Genomic DNA, 21,852 nt, shown 5'->3' with positions numbered 1-21,852 from the left:
ATTTTTATTTTCGATCTAAATATCATTTTTTGTGATCTAAAATCGTTCTAAACACGTTTTGGGCAATGATTTATTTTTATTCGCTAATTTATGGATTTCGGTATTTGATTTTTATAATTTTTATTTTTGAACATCCCTACCCTTTTTATTTTTTCTTAAAGGCTCTTCTAGGTACTGATTTTTGGTAATAATAAAAATTCAAATTTTTACGGTAATTTTGAAAATATTAAATTTTTAATATTTTTCTGAAAATATTTTTATTTTCCGTGTATTTAACGGAAAAACAGGTTTGAAATTATTTGAATACCACCAAGCTCTTCTCTTGTGATAGGTTGATCGTAGAAAAATATAAAATGTACGATTTTTTATATCACACGTTAAATGAATCCCGGGCATTTGTAAGTTATATAAGAATACAATTTTTCAAACGATCTTCAAAAATACAAAAAAGTTTCAAAAGTCATAAAAAACTTTTCTTATATGCGTGTTATGAGTCAAGGTTTTAACCAAAAATAAAATCATTTTGATTTCCGAGCTACGAAAAAAATACACAAAATTCCAAAGTGTACCCTGTCTAAAGGCGGGGTTGGGTATTAGAGGGTTAACATCGTTCCTAGAGGTGAAAACACTGAATCCTTTGCAGATGGTTGGTAATGGAAATTTTCTCGACTCCCCAGGGTATCATCGAGTATTATCGTACTTGCCACAAGATTTACATATGCAGAAATGGTCAAAGTTGTTAACTGTGGAAGTGCTCATAAGAATACTAAGTCAAGAAGCTGGCTTTGTAGGCAGTAGAGACATACCGTCAGGAAGAAGAAGAATAAAATGATCTTGAAATAATTATTGCTTTATGGGTGGTGTTTTGGGTAAGACTGACTAGGATTTCTGTTGATTTGTTGTTGATCTTCGAAAATTTTCCATAAACTTTCGTTTGAAAACCATACATTTTCAAGGGTCCGCGGAATGTTTGTTGAACTTCAAAGGGGCTCGCAGCTTCAAAAAGGTTGGGAATCACTGTACTAAAGGTTTATGATTCAAGTAAAAACGCTTTAGTTTTGTTTGATCCATGCAAAATAATTATGAAAATGTCTCAAATGTTCTCCGAACAAACCCCACGGAACATCCCTATAAAATTCGGAACCGATCGTCTGGGGTTCCCTGTACAGATCATGAAACTTGATTAGTGTTGTGGTACTGTGTCAAAATTGTATTGAAATCGGCAGAAAATTATGAAAATTAGAGCCAGAAGATCACAAAAATTTGGTTGTAAAAATAGGTCACGGACGCAAAGGTTATTTTTGTTTTTTAATGCTAAACACTGATGCATGGAGGTTGAAGAAGACAAGAGGATAAATTTGTAGGGTCAAAGAAGATCAATAACTAAAAATGAGCTTGAGCTTGAGCTTGAGCTTGATTGGCCGCCCGTGGATGCACTCCAGTATCACCAGATCAGCTGCACTTACACAAGGAACCAACCGAATGACTGCTTGGGACTAACAGGCATCCTCAGTGTATAAGTGCTGGTGATCTTCTATTTTTAGGCAACAATGGCACCTGCCACGTCAGAATGCAGACCAATGTGGGGAAGGGGGAGGAATTGATGATGCATTGAACTGACTCCCACGTAGACCGTATATTCCACTGCATCCACGTCAGTTCATGCGGGAGTGTATGGATTGGGGGAAAGGCATGGCAGAGAGGTTTGCTTTTGTGGTTAGCAGACTGCCTATGTATCAGGCGTAAGAAAGGCATGCGCGTGGAAGTAGGAAGCGTTAGGGAAACGGTTTCTTGTCCGTCTCTGGTTCTAGCGTTTGCTATGAACGAATAGTTTGAGTGCGATATATTTAGAATGGAAGATAGAAGCAAGTGAGAGATATACAACTACAAAGTACGAGGATAGGGACGGGCCTGGGATTGAACCCATGACCTTCTGCATATGAAGCAGAAGCGGTAGCTATCAGACCACCAACCCCGTCAATATCAATAACTAAAAATCCATGTAAACTACGAGGTTCATGTAAACCATTATTATTACGACAAATATTACATCCTAACACATGAACATGCTAGGTCTTCCTTAGGCCCCCTCCAGGATGCAATCCTAGCTACGTCCTTGGATACTAGAGGTGCTTCCATTTTGTCGACGTTACTGAAAAGCTTCTTGGAGAAATACTTGGTAATGTAACTAACGATTTTATGGATTTGAAAGTAACAGATGTATTTGAGACTGATGGTAATATTCTCTTTATATTCCAATTAAAAACTTAAAATCGAAAAAGATTTCGAAAAAGTGTCAAAAATAGCAAAACCGTGAATTATATATATTACAAAATAAAGTCTCCGAAAATATCAAAACCCTGAATAATATGTATAATATATATATATATATATATATATATATATATATATATATATATATATATATATATATATATATATATATATATATATATATATATATATATATATATATATTACAAAACAAAGTCTCCATGAAAAGTCTTGAATCCTTAAAATTTACCTAAAATCGGTTGGATTTTGCTTTTTTTTTTTCAAGAATCCAATTTCTGGACCGGGTTAGGATCAGCATACAGCCAACCCTTTTACCTTTTCCGAAGCTATCCATGGCAACATCTTTTGATGCCAACAAATAGGAAGCTATTTCCAGATGATGAAGCTCTTCTTCGAAATCCTTTTCCCGATCCCGTTTAAATATTTACAATACGACCGTTCGGACGGTTTCTCTCGGTGTGTGCTTGCATAGGGAAAGGGAATACCTACAACAACTGGTGGAACGAGAATAGCTCGAAATCAGTGTGCACCTAACTCCCTTTGGAAGGTAGCTCGATGACAATGGATGTCGGCGGCCAATAATGGACCATGATGACGGCACTTTCGAAAATTAAACCCTCAATAGCTTATTCGTCCTTTTTCCTCGCCTACACCTGCAATTTTCAGAGGATTCCCGGTATAAAAACGAAAAATAGTTTCGTGAGCGATATCTGCTTCATTTTATGCATATTTAAATTACACTCAAACACATTCTCTAAGCCCTCAACGCGAGAGCCCAACACGTTTGATATCGGTAGTCAATAAAATCGATATGCAGCATCATAATTATCGCCGGATCGCGTTATTATGATACTGCAAATATCTCATTATCTGGAACGACGCCGGTTTGGTTGAGTTGCCATCAGGCATTGGCTCTAGAACCTATCCGAAAACGATTGTGCTACTTTTCCCCGAGTGCCGTTTTCCCGAATGACTCTTATCCGTTATGCAGTTCAAAAGTCTTCAGTGACAGAGTGGTGAACTAGAAAGAATGACAATCAATCGAGGGGATATTAGGTAATGACCTACCTCGAAACTTATATTTCCAAAAATGCTGAGGACGGTAAAACTACCGATCAAATAAAAATGGTACATTTGTATAAATTTGTGACGATTTTGATTGTCAAAAATATTTTGGGGAAATGTGCTATCCGAGGAAACAGGGAATTCGGGGTACTATTATTAGAGGAACTGGCGTTCGGCGAAACGACATTCGGGGAAAAATAGCACAACCACTCGAAACAGTGTTGCATCGTACTGGATTTTCGTGATATTCCGATATGGAGCCAATGTTTAATTGATACGGATGACCGGGCTGGTGTGGCCAATGCCATAAGAGTGCGGATTATAATCGGACGTGCCAAAATGGGGTTGCATAATGACGACAACCGCAACCGAGCGAATCAGGCTCAATCAGCGTGAAATATTGAAATCGATTATCCTCTTCGTTGATGGATATGTCAAGAGAGAATTGCCTATGGCTATGGAAGAACATGTAGTCTCGACACTTTGTTGTCTATTTAAAACTCTATTAAGCGCGAGAGATGTTTCAAGTAAAGTAGACTGTCATCTACGTCGATTGTAGCTTTGCTTTGAAGCCACGGACTCGAACCACTCGGCTAAGAAAGTTATATATGTTTCCCCCAAAAAATCTTTTGGCTTCTTTTTGAAAAAAAAAATTAAGAATAATTATAATTAAAAAAAGTACATGTAATAAAAATAAGACTAAAGCTTATACTCAAATCGTGAAAACAATAAATAGAATAAAATCCAACCAAAGTCTTACTTTGAAATTGTGAGACAGCTACCATGTACTCGTTTCTCATCTCTGAATCGTACGCTGCTTTGAAATCTACTAACAGATGATGAGTCTGCAAGTTGTACTCCCGGAATTTATCTAGGATTTAACGCTGGGTAAACATTTGATCCGTCATTGATCGGTCCTCTCAAGAAACCAGCTTGGTATTCGTCGACAAAGGACTCCTCATGCGGTATCAATCTGTTGAACAGAATTTAAGACATGATTTTGTGTGCCGAATTAAGAAGTGTTATCTTTTGGAAATTGGCGCACACCAGTCGATGCTCTTTTTTGCACAAAGGGAAAATAAGACCATCCAGCCAACTAGTAGGCATTTGTTCTTCCTCTTATATCCTCGAAATGATACGGTGAAACAGTTCTTGCTGCTGCTCACTTCCGTGTTTAAGAAGTTCGGCCGGGAGCTCTTCCTTATCAACAGCCTTTTTGTTCTTCAGCCCATTAATAGTTTTCCTTACCTCATCTTGCGTAGGAGGTTCCACAACCTGTCCATCGTCATCGATTTAGATTTTGCTACCACATCCACTTCCGTTATCTCAGTTCAACAATGACTCAAAGTTCTCTTTCCACCTGGCGACCACCATTGTTTTATTCATCAGCTAGGGAGCCGGACCCAATTCTTGGCACTTTTGATTCACTTCGGCAGTGGGGGTTTTAATAGCAACAATTGGGCCACAATATGCGTTGTAGTGAAATGCTCCTTATTGCAAATTTTCAGACCGGCCGAGAAAAACCCCCCATGCCAAAGTGAATCACGGAAGTGCCCAAGTGGTTCTGCACCCTAGTTTCCTTCGCGGCCGCCATTTGGGAGACGGCAATGTTTTTTTTCTGCACACCATTGACAGATTCGTAAAACCGTCGCATGTCGTTCTGTTCCAATTACTGCCTTTTCATGCTCCTTTTTCTTCCTGCGATGGATCAGTTTTTCGGCTGCCTTTGCTTTCTTGTACCGTTCTCTGCCCTGACGGGTACCAAACACGTTTGCTCCTAAGAAGCCACAGCGTCAACGTTTTCGATCGCTACGTCAATTTCGTCCTTCCGAAACATCCCCGGGAGTTCACATTCGAAGAAACCGTGAAGCGACTCAAGGAACTGTTCAGCATCTGTATTTCGCTCTTCAGCAAAAGGTACCAGTGCTTCCAGTTAACGAAAAACGATGCGGTCGATTTTGTCACTTACGCGGGAACAGTCAACTAGTATGGAGTTGTGTTTGATCCTTCGACCTTGACGCTTGCTCCTGCGGGGGCCGGCGATGAGGACAGGATCAAACATGTCGCGCGTCGGTCGAGTGAAAGTGAAAAAGTGGCGTGATCGCTTAGTTGTGTTTGATCCTTCGACCTTGATGCTTGCTCCTGCGGGGGCCGGCGATGAGGGCAGGATCAAACATGTCGCGCATCGGTCGAGTAAAGTGAAAAAGTGCCGCGTTCGATAAGTTCTTTTTGATCTTTCGACGTTGACGCTTGCTCCTTGGCAGTGCGTCAAGAAAGCCCGAGCAGTCGTCAGTTGTTTTCCCTCTCGGGTCGCGCGCCTATTTTCTCTGTGTGTTTTTATATAGCCGAGCAAACGAGTGAAGCTGAAAGTGGATTGTTGCTGCTCAAGGATGACGGATCAATTGGTGAGCTCGTTTCATGCTACTATATCTAATCTATAAAATATGTATGATTGCACCTTTAATAATTTTTCAACAAACTATGAAATGTTCGTCACTGTGAGTGTCGACATAAACTCTGATTCATAAATTATTTACGTCAATTTTTTTTTACTCAAAACTCCTTTTTCCTTTTATTTTTATTTTTGTAATTAAAAAAAAACTTTGAATGGTTCGACACTACGAGTGTAGACTTGCGAAAGGTTCACTTTATTCAACAAACTTTGATAAGTTCGTCACCTCAAGTGTCGGCATAATTTTTCTCTACATAGATATTGTTCACACCAAATAGAAAAATTTTATATTTACATATAAGCATATTTATAGCTCACAAATAATTATTTATCATGGTCTAATCGCTTATCAAAGTGAATCCTGTGACCCAACGATCCTCCCCATTAACAAACATCCCTCCCAGTAACCTTTGTGGAGATGCAGAGGCAAACACGGTCTCCAAATAGCAAAGGTTACACACTAACATTCCTTCCCCCAATCCCACCTGACTGCAAGGACGTGGCCGGCGCCGTTATTGACCATGTATAAATAGAGGCACTGAATTATGCACACTGAAGAAGATTTTGGCCAATCCCAGCCGATCTTCTAGTTGATTCTTTGTGCATTTTCACTGACCTCGGTCAATCACGGAATAGCAACCATTGATATATGTAGTCAGTCTAAGCTAAGCTAAGCTACGCGGGAACAGTCAACTAGTATGTACTGTGAAGATTTCGAACTGAACAAGTTAATCGCAGATCGGTTCAAGAGTTTGATCTTCATTTGCGGACTGGACTTCGTTCCTCGAAAGACGCGGTTATCGGACACGGCTACTCTCAAAGCTCGAAACGAACGCAGACGCCGAATGCAAGCTCGAATCGCTTATCACAGAATGTCAACGTCTTCAAAATCTCAAACTTGATACCGCCATGGTGGAACAGAAGCAAACATCGGTGAGCTCCGTTTGCGCAATCAAACAGAAGAAGTCTCAGCCGAATTCATCTGGACCGAAACCCAAACCAAGTAGCGAGTCCAGACGCAAGCTCCTGACTGTGACGATCGATAGCTCTGAAGTAACGCTGCAATTTGACACGGCTTCGGACATCACGATTATCTCTCGGAAACTCTGGAGAAAACTCGGAACACCCAACCACAAAGGCAGCAACAACAGCGTCTGGCAAGCCTCTCCAGCTTCTTGGTGAACTTCAAAGCTCATTCACTTTTGGAGGTGTCACCAAAGTTGGAAAGCTTTACGTGGCCAACAACGACCTCAACATTTTTGGTCTGGAATGGATCGACTTGTTCGGACTTTGGAACATGCCATTATCGACGATTTGCAATCAAGTTCACGCTGCTGGGTCGAACGCAATACAGCATTACAAGGCAAGATTTCCCAAAGTTTTCCGGCAAGGTCTTGGACACTGCACAAAAACCAAGGTACGTCTGTTCCTGAATCCCGAAGTTATGCCAGTCTACAAACCAAAACACCCCGTTCCATTCACGCCAGGAGGGAAGATACGGATTTGTGCCGATTACTCGACTGGACTTAACGCTGCCTTGGAATCAAACAACTTTGATTTGCCAGTTCCAGACGACATTTTCAGCAACCTGAACTGCCCATACTCGCATAACAGTCCCATATTCTATGGGATTTCCTATATAAATGGGACTGTTATGCGAGTATGGACAGTGAATGACTGCAAATATTTCAGCATAATCGATTTAAGCGACGCTTACTTGCAAGTGGAAGTAGACGACAACTCAAAAAACATTACTGACAATCAACATCCACCGAGGACTTTTTCGATTCAACTGGATGGCACCTGGGGTGAAGTCTGCTCCTGGAGCATTTCAACAGCTTATGAACACTATGATCGCAGATCTCAAGGGTGTAGAATCGTTCCTGGATGACTTGAGGGTATTCAGCTAGACCGAAAAAGAGCATCATGAAATTCTCACTGCACTCTTTCAACGGCTGCAAGAATATGGCTTCATTCTTCGTGAAGAAAAGTGTAATCTCCTTCAACATCAAATCAAGTATCTTGCACATATCGTTGACGAATCTGGTCTACGTCCGGATCCTACGAAAATAGAAGCTATTGTCAAGATGCTCTCTCCAAGTGACATCACCAGTCTTCGATCATTCCGCGGTGCAGTAAATTGTTATGGCAAGTTTGTATCGGAAATGCATCAACTACGGAAACCACTGCATGCACTTCTGCATAAATTTCCCGATGGCTCTGTCAAAGCAGTTGCCCATGCATCCCGTTCTCTTACTGATGCTGAAAAACGTTACGGCCAGGTAGACAAGGAAGGCCTAGCTTTGATGTATGTATGCAGTCACGAAGTTCCACCGAATGCTACTTGGACGTGAATTCACTCTTCAGACAGATCATCAGCCATTGAGAATTTTTGGATCAAAAAAGGGAATACCAATCCACACCGCCAATTGCTTACAACTTTGGGCACTGACCAAGGGGTGGATCACTTCTGATGCACTTGATGTATCGAAGAAATATGATGCATTCAAATGCATTTAAATGCACATTTTCAGCAAATTCGCAAATCATGGCATGCTCAAACGTATTGGTGTTGTCCTTGTCAAAGTGTCAAACTTGTTATTCCTGGAATGGGGAAGAGCTATCTCTTTCCAAGAGTTGATGTACAATAGGTTTCGAAATACTTCCAGATTATATACGTTTGGGTATCGAATTCAAATACTTGTGAAACAAAGTTCTGAATCTGGTTTGAACAAAATATCTTCGATAATTCAAGGCAAGGTATATTTTTCCCACAGGAGCAAGCGTAAAGAAGCCAGCGCACGTTTCCCAACCGGGGGATTGTGGATCTCTGACTTAGTTGAAATTTTGATGAATACCGTATCTTTTAAATAATGTTCTTAATATTTTCAATCCGTCCGCCTTATAAACACAAGAACTTGTTGAATAAAGGAAAAGAAAAACAGTCATTTCAATTATTTATTTTCGATCTATTTTTTCTTGTTCTTTTTTATTCAGGTGGGTGTTGAGTCCACAGAAATTTTGTCCGCCCAATCAAGTACAAATGGTGATGACCCAGGTTCTATCGCTGCAAGTCGCCTAACAGACTGTGGTCTTCCCGCAAATGGGTTTCTTACTATTCCTGCTTGCAAGCATGTAGTTTTCTATGCGCATGGAAGCAAGACAAAGCTCATGATTTCAGAATTCCTTAACACAATGCCTCAACGATCAGATTTTTATGTGATGATAAGGCATCAAATGCGAATTGAAATGGTATTTTTTGGTTCAATAGGCTCTTGCTTGATTATCTGAAATAAATGACGATTAGCAATGAATTTCAATTAGAAAGAAGTCTCAGGAAAGAACCTACCATTTTGAAACATTCACAACAAACAATCATGCGTTGCTATAGAAGGATACGTTGACAAGTTGGTGTTGTTAAAGTCAAAGCTAAGTTGATGGGAATGTTATAAAAACGCATTTGATGCAAATAAATGTACATTAGATGTACACTGCAGAAGTGATCCACCCCTTGGCACTGACGCTTCTTTGCAGTCGGGTTTCTTCCTGTTAAGTTTGACATGGTTCGCGACTCAACAGTCAAGTGTCCCGTACTCCAGTAAGTAGTCATCCTCTTCCCCCACTCCAAATCCCCCAGACTTGTTCCGGCTGAGGACTGCAAAATCATCCTAAACGGCACAACGGTGGAATGGTCCAACGAGGCCGATTATCTAGGCTTGACTTTGGACAGCAAGCTGATCTTTCGACAACAAGTCGGCAAAACGGCCACGAGGTGCAGCACGATGCTGCGAATGTTGTATCCCCTAATAAACCGTAGGTTGACACTGTCCCAAAAGAACAAGCTTACTGTCTACAAACACATCATCCGTCCCGTGATCGAGTACGGCATGCTGGTCTGGGAGAGCTGCGCTAAATCACAACATCTGAAACTCCAGAGGGTTCAGAACAAGTTTCTGAGAATGGCCCTGAACGCCCCTAAGAGAATGCGAAATTCTGAGGTCCACCGTCTGGCCGAGATACAAACTCTTGAAGATCGCTTCAGTGAGTCTATCGAAAGGTACAGGGCTCGTTGCCGCACGTCAGACCAACAGGTCGTCCGCGCCAGAGTATGATTATACTAGAGAAACGCGGAGAGGATTTTGACTTTGTTTATAAACAGTGTTTGCAATGACTATCAATAATTGAGGTCATTCAAACAATATTTTAGTGTGCGTATCATCCTGTCAGTCGCCAAAAGAAACCAAGCTTCAATGACGTCACTTTCGTTCCGCTTTTCACTAACACACATCCATCGTCTCTTTTGCGTAACATCTTTTCGAGTTTCATTGAATTTGCTCGATTGGAACCACGTTTGACGGTTCAATTGAAAACTTTGGTTTCAGATTTCGCGCTTCTCTATAATAAACAAATTCTCTGGTCCGCGCTATAGTCGCACCCCCCCTAGGTTATCAAATTGTTTGCTTGTGTATATAGTAGTTAGGTTATAAAACTTTTAAAAACAACCGGCGCTCCTAATGAGCCAATTTGTAGATTACAGTAAAGCAATTCAAATCAATCATTTAAAAATCCAATTCAAACCTAGATTGAAAGGCCCCTATGCCGACCACATTAACTGTAAAATTATTGTAACTAAACAAAACAAAGAAAAAATAAATACGAATTAGAACCTACTCCTTCATTCTGTACTTACCATTCGACCAATAAACAACTAGTTTAAAAGTACAACAGAGTCGATATTACGACCCCTGAAAGTTCTAACATCGATGCCATCGCAAATCGGCCGACTACCAGAACATGGTCGATTTGGTTGCAAAATTCGCCATTTGGGTATCGCTTGGAGAACTTTGGAAAACATTTAAAAAATTGAAGGTGACTCTTGTAAAACTTAAGAATTTTAGTATGTTCAACAAAAAGAAATCAAACGTTTAGTGGTCGACCATATAGACGGAGTTCGGGATATTCCAATGGATGTTTCATCGATATTTGTTTTTAGTCTTACAAAATCGTGGTTAGGACAGTCCTTTAACCGTCCTTCCTAGATGTTTATGTGCGTAGCACATGTCATCTGTTAAGTCAAAAAATTGATACGGTTCGCGGATTGGATTGATTTTTGCCTCTGTCTGCATCGCTAGCAAAGAGTTTAAGAGAAAACAAGTTTTTTTTTGTTCAAAGCAATGTTCATGAAAATCTATCATTGCCTTGCACTTGCTATCTCTATTGCGATGATAGATTTTCATGAAGATATCTTTAAATATGAACGAAAAAACTGGTTTTCAGTTTTTGATGATTGCTGATGACTCATCATCAGTGATGAGTGAATTATGGATTCTTGACCCTTAATATAAATTTGATTTTTTATACATGGATCATTAAGATATAATCAGGTACAAATATCTCATCTCAGATCGGAATATTATTGCAAACACGGCAACCATTTATGTCAAAAAAGAGCCGAAAAGGTTGGGCAGGCCTGCCCTAGTCCTTCTCACTTATCGCACCTTTTGTTGAAACATCAGGATGTGATCAAAGTAGCCATCTAATGTACAAAAAAAAATAATCTAAACTATCTGTTTCAAAATTGAATAACGAAAAAATCCAAAAAATATATTTCGTTAGACATGGGTTGTTTCGGCGGTAGCAAAGCTAAAAAAGAAAAACTGTCCTCTCAAACTAAAAAATGTCAAAAAACTAAACCAAAACCGTGGTCCAAAGATGACTGGAAGAAACATGGCCGCTACCTAAATCAACTATCCACCCCTAAGAAAAACTATGCCGAGGAGAAACTTTATCAGGCTCCGGTGATATATTATTTTGATGATTTGATTGGTGTCATATTAACTTGATCAATTTGTTCATTTTCTTACATTGAAACCTTCCAGCAACCCCGAAAGGTCCCGCTGAGCGCTTTGAAACCCCGCATGGATAGCTTGTCCCGGCCGAAAGCGGTGGCCTCCTTCAAGCACGATTGTCCAGTGGGTCCCGACAAGTGCCATTGCCACGTTGCGGACCCGATCCGGAAGGTACCGGCCAAGGCGAAAAGCTACGTCGCCACCAAACGAATAACCAAACTAAGCCAACCGAAACTGGACTACCAGGAAATGGTCCGTTGCTTCCCGATGCAACGGGTTATGTGCCTCAACAAACGCATCCTGGTTCCCCGTTCCAGCTATCGGATCAAGAAGCTGGCCATGCCCAAGTATCAGCACCTGTGCACACCGGATCGCAATCCATACGGGGTGAAACCGGAAGCTTTGCTCGCCATGGCCAGCCCCCGCACCATGGAACTTGCCCAGCCGAAAAGTTTCTCCTGGGCAAACTGAACGTGACTTTGCAAATTAACGGAGAGTTTAAAATATAAATTTATTTTCGTCTAACGAAACGTAAGGAGTTTGTTACTTTGCGAGGCGGTTCTCAACATTCCTGGTCAGAATTATTCCTCAACGTTGTAAAATTCTGTAGTGGAAAGTTCTTTTATGTACCTTGGATGATTTTCTCATTATGAAATTACCAGCTGCAAGAACAATAAATGATGCAGGGCTGGTAGCGACTAGAGTGTCCACTTTTCGACCCGGAAATTGGGATGAAATTTAAATCTTGTCTCTGGAAATGCCTGAATCCCGAGATTTCTCAGAGTTTACTTCTGGTTACATAGCATATCTAATGTTGAAACATTGGAACAAATATCAAATAAAATTATAGATGATTTAAGACGAAAATCGTTGCAATCTTCTATTGCCATTAGATTAGTGACCAAGTCTCTAAAAAGGAGACCCGCTACAAGCCCTGACCGATGTAATGAAACTTATTCATACTGGAGGATAAATCTCAACTCGTGAAGTTCATGGTCGTTAAACTCCACTACGAAGAAAATTAGTGCCGAGTAAAGCGATTGGAGCGTAGATGAGAAGCAGCAGCAGCCCTTACTTGATTTTAAAACGGTTTTACGACAACCAACGCCACAAAAGACCCTCGTCGAAGACTGGTTAGTAAAAGGTACGCTTGATTGCAATTAAAACCGACACAATTTTGAAGTTCTCCCCGTCTCAATCCAATTTGAATTTGCATCATATTTTGCGATGTTCACCTCAGAGCTCTCGTCCTGGTAGCGTTACCGCACAGTTCGGGGCATTGGGGTCCCGTTTCCGTTTGGTCTTACAGACGAGTGGAGATAAGCACGTGGCAGAAGACACTCCTGCCTCATTCACTGGAAAAGCATACTTGAGTCCGCGCGCACGTGTCCTTCTCTTGATCCAGCCCACATAGTCCGGGTGGTGGTGGTGACGATGCGATTGAGTGGATGCTTCTTGTAGATAGGTACCTACTTCACTCGAATTTGCTGCCACCTTTTCGCCTGTCTGGTCGAAGATGACAACGGTGTAAATCGATGGGGTGGTTCTCTGTTCGTAGCTGGGAAAAGAAATGGAGTCCGGGGTCTTGGTTCGTAGAATTTTTTTCTGTATCAATTATTGATATTATAGCTCAAAGAATTCCGCAATGGCTGCAAGTTTCACGGAATGCTGTTGATGAGCGTACGCGTAATGATCGAAAGGTGAATGAAGCAGATGGCACACAGTAGATCAAGACGGCGAGAACAGTAAAGCGCACCCTGGAAACAGTGTTTAGATTGGATTTCGATCCGAATGAGCCGGTCGAACCACGGAGACGGAGAGTGTAACACTATGTGAACCATAATAGTTCGTGGTACATCGCAATCGCGCTATAAATGTTGCTATTCACTCTCTCGTTTGGTATGTGGCGAGAGAGCGTTCAAGAACAGCAACTCTCACAGACTGCAACGGTATCTCGGTAACGGTACTTTCATATTTTCTGGTAATGCAACCGCAAACAACTTGATTCTAATCTATTGGATAATCGAACACTCCTTTGGTTGCAAACTAAGGCCGCTGGTTTCGGAGCTGAACTCATCGTGACACTATGAGATAACAGTCCAAGTAACATTGGTACCTAGCTGAACAACAGCTTATTCAGCTAAGAAGCGGTTTATTCAGCCTCTTTTCAGCGCAAGAAATTTTCATTTTCCTACTCTCTTAAACAAATACGTCATGTGTGTAATTTTAGCACGTCCTAAAGAATAGATTTGGGTCTGACTTCTGTTTCAGTGTCCAATCAACTTTCATGACGCACAGTTTTACGCAATATTGCGAAGCATCTTTATCTTTACACAAAATCAGAAGAAATCAGCTCATATTGTTACAATTACATACATAATACTGCTATAAGTTCAGCTTCAGCAGGGTTGCAAATCCTATGGTGAGTTACAAACATTAAGTAAACCGCCATACGCTGAAGCTAACATTATCTCTCTTCCATAGAGAATGTTAGGAGGTGGTGTTTGGCATGCGAACATTTGGCACCATTGGGCTGAATCACTTTATGACTTTGTACAATCGTATTGTATGAGTCTAGGATCTATTTTTATAGTTTTTGTACTCTTGTTTGTCATCTCAGCGACATGGAAGTCTTTAATTTGTCTTTGGTTGAAGCAAAGACAAATTGAAGACCTCCATGTCCCTTGCAGTTCCCCAAAATTTTCTGGCTCATAAGGTAATCTAGAATGCCGTGAAATGTGTACTGCGATCTGTCAAACTTGGGTACCTTTTGCACTACCGAGGGACCAAATGCAGTACTAGAAGTGGTACCCAATCTGAACCCGAGTGGAACGGACCTGGTTGAAGGATGCATTTTTATGGTACTACATGTTCATGTAAAATATAACTGAAACACACATTTTAAGAGATTATTTTGTAAAGTTGTTTCTAATACGAAGTTTTGAAGTTTAAGATAAACAAACCAACACATTCTAATAAAATTAAAGTTGTAAAAATTAGAACTTAGAAGATCAATTATTTGTATTAATGTTTATTTTTGAATGGTTATGAAACATAACGGTTTGATTGCTTTGCAATGCTCCTAACAGCTTCCTACGATTTGTCAAAAAATAAACAATTTTTAAACAGAAAATGTTTTGTTGCATATGAATATTTGTCCGAACTTTTTTGGAATACTTTTTCATCCTGTTATTGGCGATATTGTTTCAAAAAATTTCTATACCGGGTTGTAGAGCACACATTGGGTAATAAAAGTGCCAAATGCACAACATTGCTGCAAATAAATCCAAAACGCAAGTGTCCCAAGTAGCCCCGGAATACAAAAGACCCCGTCTGGCAGTATTTTCAAAAATACATGGTTATTAGTCATTGGAACACAGAATACCTTTTGTTGCCTGTGAAGTGCTCTATGAAGATGAATTCTATATGTGTTTGAAAAGAATCGAGCGGAACTATTAGCTGCAACTTATCGATTTATGGCTGTTTGAAAATAATTTATAATAAATTATAATAATAAAAATTTATTTTACCAAGTTTGTTTCATAATCGATGAAGTAATTAAATACTACTAGTTTGGCTATGCAAAATTTAAAAAAATAGGCCATTATTTTTTTTTCTTGCATGTTTTTACGTTAGAATGATTATTGCAATGTCGAATTGCGACATTCACGAAGGTTTAAAGCACAGATATCAGGTGTTTGCAGACCATGGGTTTCTAAGCTGATTGTCAGTTCGAGTTGCTGGACCAGTGACTAGGCTATATGTCCTTTTGAAAAACTAACAAGGTTTTCTACTAACAATTACTAAAAAAAGAAATAATTTGATGAATTCTGTTAGACATATAGTCAGAAATTACTTCTGTCAAACACATCAGAAATTCCTTTAGAAAATTAATGAAGCCCTGTCCAAATTTTTAAAACTATCAAAGTAATTTAGAGTACCGTAATCCGGAGTATCATTGATCAGCGGGGTAACATTGATCGGAATGACTCATCTCGTAAAAAGTTCATATTATCAGTTATTGATGGAACATTTCCAAATCATGATTGGTGCTTCTCTTTCTTATATTCATGAGCTAATAAAAGTCAATATTTTTGCGAACATTTCGTTTACTTTATGCGTAAATTTGTCAACTTTTCCAAATAATGAGTCTAATGGTTAAGGATGACACTACCGAAGATTCATGTCTCGCATAAGTTCTGCAAACGATATAAGCAAGGGACATGCGGTTCTTACTAAAAATGGCATCGCCGAAAACGATTCCGTTGTCAAAACTTTTATAAGTATGCTCAATTAGACAACATCACCGAATTACTGTTAAGAATGTAAAACTCCCTTAGGAAATTGCCTACTTTTAGGCGTATTCGGTGGTTCGAGGTGTTTTTAATGTTAAAATAACTCGAAAAGTAAATTACTTGTAAGCGTTTGCCCTTCATATTCGACTTCAGGGGCAATGATTTAAGTATGTAACGACATTTTGAATATTACCGAACGTTGTTTACTTAGGTGATCAAAGTTACCCCACATCAGCTAAATCAAAAACTCGCTTAAAACATTTTTTCAACATGCTTAAATTTTTCAATAAACAAAATACAGTATATAGTTTCGAGCTATGGGTGGTAGTACTTGTTTTAAAAATATAAAATTTGCAGCATTTGCGTTTTCAAACGAAATATTGAAGAAACATTCAGAAAAATGATCAATGTTACCCCAGATTACGTTTTTTTTTTTAGATTTACACAGATACTCTAGTACAAATTGCTTTCGAGATCATATAAGTCCTAATCCTCCTCCACGCATCCTATAAGTTCGTCCAAGAAAATTATCTGAACATCCTTCCTCCCTAGAATATATATTTCATCCAAAAAATACTGAAAGAAACTTCTCATGGAGTTTCTGGAATCATCCCAGCCTAATTTGAGCTTTCATTACCATTTGCATGCCCGAGACCGCCTAACCGTATACGCAGCCCTGTCGTCCTGCTTAGTCGCGCTTAGTCGACGACTAAGAAGCTTTTCTCAGATTTTTTTTTTGAATTTTTCACCCGAAGTCATAGAAAAAAATGTGCAAAATCAACAACAATCGAACGCCCCATAAGATGTCAATCGAAATTTCCAACCTGTACCTACCAACACTCTGCTACCCTATTTCTTTAAGAACTTCATATAGAACATATTACCGCCCTGTAAAAATTCCATCGAAATCTGCTGTATCAACGCCCTAGAGTAATTTCACATTATTCCACGTAGATCAAAATTGAAAACTACAAGCTGTATCAACGCCCTACAGTAATTTTTCTTTGTCCCATATAGATCCGTAGCATCAACGCTGAAGAGTAACTTGACCTCCCTTATGTAGACCAAGTGCATCCTTACGCCCCTCTTCACGCCTCACATCACTTGAATATTTTAAGCATTATCAACGCCCTGAGTAACTTGGACTCGTGCCATGTAAATCAGCTGCATATTAACGCCCTGTGGGACAGATGTCAAGATGTACAAACGCCCTTGACTGATTTGACCTTGTCTCACGTAGATCAGGTGTACCTCAATGACCTGCATCGATTGAAAGCTACAATCTATTGACGCCCTAGAGTGATTTGAACTTGTCTCAATAGATCAGCAACATCTTAACATACAGGGCTGTAGGACATTATTAAAAAATTTCAAGCTGTTTAAATGCCCTAGACTAATTTAACCTCATCCCAAGTAAATCAAGTGCATCTTGACGCCCTGTGTGACCTCAATAGAAACTCCAAGCACTATCAACGCCCTGGAGTAATTTGACCTAATCCTATGTCGATCAAATACATCTCATCAGTGATGTAGGACATCAATTGAAAATTCAAGCTTTATCAACGTCATGGAGCAATATGACCTCATTTTACGTAGACCAAGTGCATCTTTACGCCCTGTAGGACATCAATTGAATATTCAACGCCCTGAAGTGAATTGACCTTGTTACATGTAAATAAGCTGCATTTTAACGCCCAATGGGACAAATGTTAAGATATATAAAAGCCCTTTACTTATTTGACCTTGTCTTACGAAGATCAGGTGCACCTCAATGCCCTGTACTGCCCATAACTGCAAAACTGTCACATTCGACATTTTTGACAAATTGGAGTTAATATCATGGAGAGTCATCAAATCATCAATACTTTCGATCAACTTATTGAAATCTGTGAGATTGTTCTAGAAAATTCGAAAAAAATACCAAGTTGTTTTGTCACATAGGTGATTATAACCGCATAACAGTCACATTGAGATTATAAATGAGCCTCGCAATGTAATAGCAATGGAATTTCTATCAGAATTATTTTCTGACAATTAATCTAGTATGCGATATGAGTTGTACAAAATATCAGCCTCAAATAAGCACTTTTGAGTTCCTGGTAATTTTTTGAAATTTAAATTTCCTCCCATACTGCCATAAAATGCACACTTGGTATTCCATTTACTCAATGCCTACTTTTGTCGAATGTTACAAATATGCAGTTATGGGCAGTGTAGCGATTGAAAATTCCAATCTGTATTGACGCCCTGGTGTAATTCGACCTTGTCTCACGTAGATCTTAGATAAGGTGCACATTAACGCCCTGTAGGACATCAATTGAAAACTCCATGTAGTATCAACGTCCTGTAGTAATTTGGACTCGTGTCATGTAATCAATTCATATTAACGCCCTGTTCGATATCTATTTTCCTTGTCTTACGACCTTGTCTTACGTAAATCAGGTGCAACCTAATGCCCTGTATATATTGAAAATTCCTAGCTGTATCAATACCCTGGAGTAATTTGAGCTTATTTTATGTAGATCAGGTACATCGCAACGCCCTGTAGGACATCAATTAAAAATTCCAAGCTTTTGCAACGCCCTGGAGTAATTTGGCCTTATTTCACATAGTTCAGAAACATCTTAACACTTTGTATAACATCAATCGACCAAGCTATATCAATGGTCTGAAGTAATTCCGTTTTATTCCATAAAGATCTTTGCAAGATCTGGAGGATATTTACGCCCTGTTTAAAATCAATAGAAATTTCTTAGTAGTATCAACGTCCTGGAGTAATTTGACTTTATCCTTTAAAGATCAGGTGCATCTCAACGCTCCGTCATAGATTGATGTCATCATTGATTGATGTCATTGAAATTGTCAAAATATATCAACGCCCTGGATTAATTTGTTTCTTTCTCACGTATATCTTAACGTCCTATATGCCATCAATTGGAAATTCTAGTCTGTTCAACGTCCTGGAATATTTCAAGCTTATCTTATGTAGTTCAGGTGCATCTTAACGCCCTTTAGAACATCAAATGAATATTCCAAACTGTATTACCGCCCTGGAGTAATTTGACCTTATTCTATGTAGGTCAGGTAGATCTCAATGCTCTGTAGGTAATTACTTGAAAATTCCAAGCTCTATCAACATCCTGCAGTAATTTAACTTAAGTCCACATTAATGAATCGGATCGTAACGCCATGTAAAAATCAATCAATTTTTTTATTCTGTATCAACGCCCTGAAGTGATAATACTTTATTTCACGTAGATCAGCTGCATCTTAACGCCCTGTAAAAAAAAAAAAACAATTAAATTTTGTTTGCTCTATGACTTTAACTAACGTATATCAAGTGGAGAGTAGTATTTGGTACTTTAGTTGCGTCCTCTGCTCTTGTAAGAACGAGCGATGCAAACAAGATCAATGTTGATTGTGTATGCTGAGTAATTTATTTATTATTTTGGTGAGTTCTTTCCGTTTTATAGGGCTCATTCATTTATTTCATAACTCTAAAATTGACCATTTTGAACACCCACCCATCCTTTTGTAACGCTTTTTGTATGAACATTATTTAATTTTTGAATGGGCCGTAACATCCTTAGGACACCCACCCAAGCGTTATGATATTTGTGAATGGGCCCATACGTTATTTATAATATCTATATTTTGTCTCATATTATATTTCCATACTATTTGTCAAACGATTTTGCTACTTTTCCTCGAATGTCGCTTCTGCGAATGCCAGTTCCCCGAATAATCCATTTCCTCGAATCCCATTTTTCCGAACGACCTGTCACTTCGAGAAGTGATGCAGTTCATGAAGGTGCAAGAATAGTTCTCAGTGACAGAGTGCTACCAGATGACTGGTCCGTTCGCTACTCTAAAATGTAGGAAGTTGTGAAACGAGATATTCAGAGAACAGACATTCAAGGGACTGACGTTCGAGGAAACGACATTTGGAGAATCAATATGTAGGGCAAAGTAGCACAATCCCTTAATTAAATGGGCTGTATGCGCTTTATCCCTTATTAATAATGAAATTGTTTATCTTTATTAATAATGAAATTGTTGGTTAAATTATCTTGAGAGATCCTTCGATAACAGCACGTGATTATTAAGAGGCCCTAGACCACTCTCGAAGTTTGATGAAATATATTAATGTTTAAAGCTGATAACATTTTCAACTTATATGTTCTTAAGACAGTCAGTTCATACCCTTGTTTATTTTGGACCAATAATTTTCAAGTGAACTTTCATAATCAAGTATGCAAAAGGAGCACCATTTTCGTGTTATTAAACTTGATAAAATTCTTAAATTCTTCACTTCAAGAGTGATATTTTATTTTAATTTAAGCCAGCCGTAGCGGTAAACGCGCAGCTATTCAGCAAAACCAAGCTGAGGGTCGTGGGTTCGAATACCACCGGTCGAGGATTTTTTCGGGTTGGAAATTTTCTCGACTTCCCAGGGCATAGAATATCTTCGTACCTGCCACACGATATACGCATGCAAAAAATGGTCATTGGCACAGTAAGCTCTCAGTTAATTACTGTGGAAGTGCTCATAAGAACACTAAGCTGAGAAGCAGGTTCTGTTCCAGTGGGGACGTAATGCCAGAAAGAAGATTTGGCTGAAAATTGAACACATTTTCTTAAAGTTAAAAAAAAGTTCGAACATTCGAGATGTCCTGCTTTTAGAAAACTCAAAAAAAGTCTTTGTTAATTTAATTATTTGATATATTTTTTTAAAGAAAAAAATATAATATTTTTCTATATGTGTTATTATATGTATACTGAATACTTTACGTGTATATGAATACTTTACGTTCAAATATAATCAGTTATTTGAAACATTGAATCTTAAGTATTAATTTATTTATGCTTAACTTTAAAACTTTTCTTTGCTTCCTAATCAAATTTTCTTAGTCTGACAGGACTGAGAATACGCATAATACTTCGTTAAAAAATGTTTCGAGTTATGGTTGAGTAATTATCGCTGTGATAAATGATGATGATAAATGTGATTACCAATTAGAATTACAGTTTGTGTCGTATTTCGTTTCAATTTCATTAAACTAGAAGAGAAGCGTTTTGGTTAAATAAAATTGCGAGGCGAATGAACTGGCTAATCAAGTTTAAACCCTCATAAATAAAAAACAAAAAAAATAACTCGAAATGCTGAACCCTAGGCTTGACAGTTTGCAAAACGCTCAGTTTTTGACAAAAAATCAATGTATTTCTTCACGTATCTTTCTTCTCATATATTCCTTGAAACACAAAGCAATCTTAGGGGCATTTCGAATTCGACTCCATTTTGAATTTTATCAGAAAAACGTGTTTCACCGTTAGCGCTTCGTTATGAATTCTGAGATAAGCATCAAAAAGCTTATAAAAACCTGAGTTTGAGCAGCTGCATAAACTGTTCAATAATATTAACCGAATGAACGAATTTCTGATCAAATCCAAACATCATATTTTGTACAAGGCCATTTCGTTCTTAGTCAATTTATCAAACAAAAAGAAATACAAGAAAGTCAAAGTAATAAAAAATATCATACTATTCAGTTGTATTGTCAAAATTATGACTGTTGCATCAATTTGCTTAAATTTTTCACAATTTTGTTTAAAAAGCGAAATGCAATAACAATATATTGTTTTAAAAGCAAAATGCCGAACATAAGAAAAAAAAATAAATTTGAGGCTAACACAAAAACGTTTTCAAATAAATGGTTCGATGAGGTTTTTGGATTTGCACTCGATGATCCGTTTTACATTGAGTGATAGGTTCTAAAAGACTGAGTTTATTTCATGGATTGAGATAAATTTTAAAGTACACATCGTAATAGTCTTATAATTGTTGTACTAGTCGAATTAGTTGTTAGACTCTAATAAATAGTCACAGGCATTGTTA

At 38.6% G+C, this 21,852-nt stretch overlaps 2 protein-coding genes and 1 long non-coding RNA gene across 6 annotated transcripts in view; 2 read left to right on the top strand and 1 right to left on the bottom strand.

Annotated features, from left to right (window-relative positions):
* The window catches only part of LOC5573943 (tRNA-dihydrouridine(16/17) synthase [NAD(P)(+)]-like), a 394,431-nt gene that overhangs the window by 330,709 nt on the left and 41,870 nt on the right, over positions 1 to 21,852 (top strand). The gene's annotated exons all lie outside the window — the stretch shown is intronic.
* On the bottom strand, positions 8,758 to 9,260 carry LOC110677079. The gene is made up of 2 exons (XR_002500934.1): positions 9,162 to 9,260; positions 8,758 to 9,099 (listed from the first exon to the last, which is right to left on the bottom strand). It is a non-coding gene; the product is annotated as an uncharacterized LOC110677079 (long non-coding RNA).
* LOC110677078 (testicular haploid expressed gene protein-like) lies at positions 11,290 to 12,191 on the top strand. Its single transcript, XM_021847714.1, has 2 exons — positions 11,290 to 11,610; positions 11,692 to 12,191. The coding sequence occupies exons 1-2, from the start codon at positions 11,431 to 11,433 to the stop codon at positions 12,130 to 12,132; spliced, it is 621 nt and encodes a 206-aa protein (XP_021703406.1). The 5' UTR covers positions 11,290 to 11,430; the 3' UTR covers positions 12,133 to 12,191.

This window comes from Aedes aegypti, chromosome 2 (genome assembly GCF_002204515.2).
Source record: "Aedes aegypti strain LVP_AGWG chromosome 2, AaegL5.0 Primary Assembly, whole genome shotgun sequence".
NCBI classification, from domain to species: Eukaryota; Metazoa; Arthropoda; class Insecta; order Diptera; family Culicidae; genus Aedes; species Aedes aegypti.
Note: the sequence above shows the minus strand (reverse complement) of the source record. Positions and strands in the feature narration are given on the sequence as shown.

Coding starts and splice junctions, on each gene's coding strand:
- LOC110677078 (XM_021847714.1), top strand. CDS start 11,431: ATGGGTTGTTTCGGCGGTAGCAAAGCTAAAAAAGAAAAACTGTCCTCT. Junction 11,611..11,691: donor AGAAACTTTATCAGGCTCCG/GTGATATATTAT, acceptor GAAACCTTCCAG/CAACCCCGAAAGGTCCCGCT.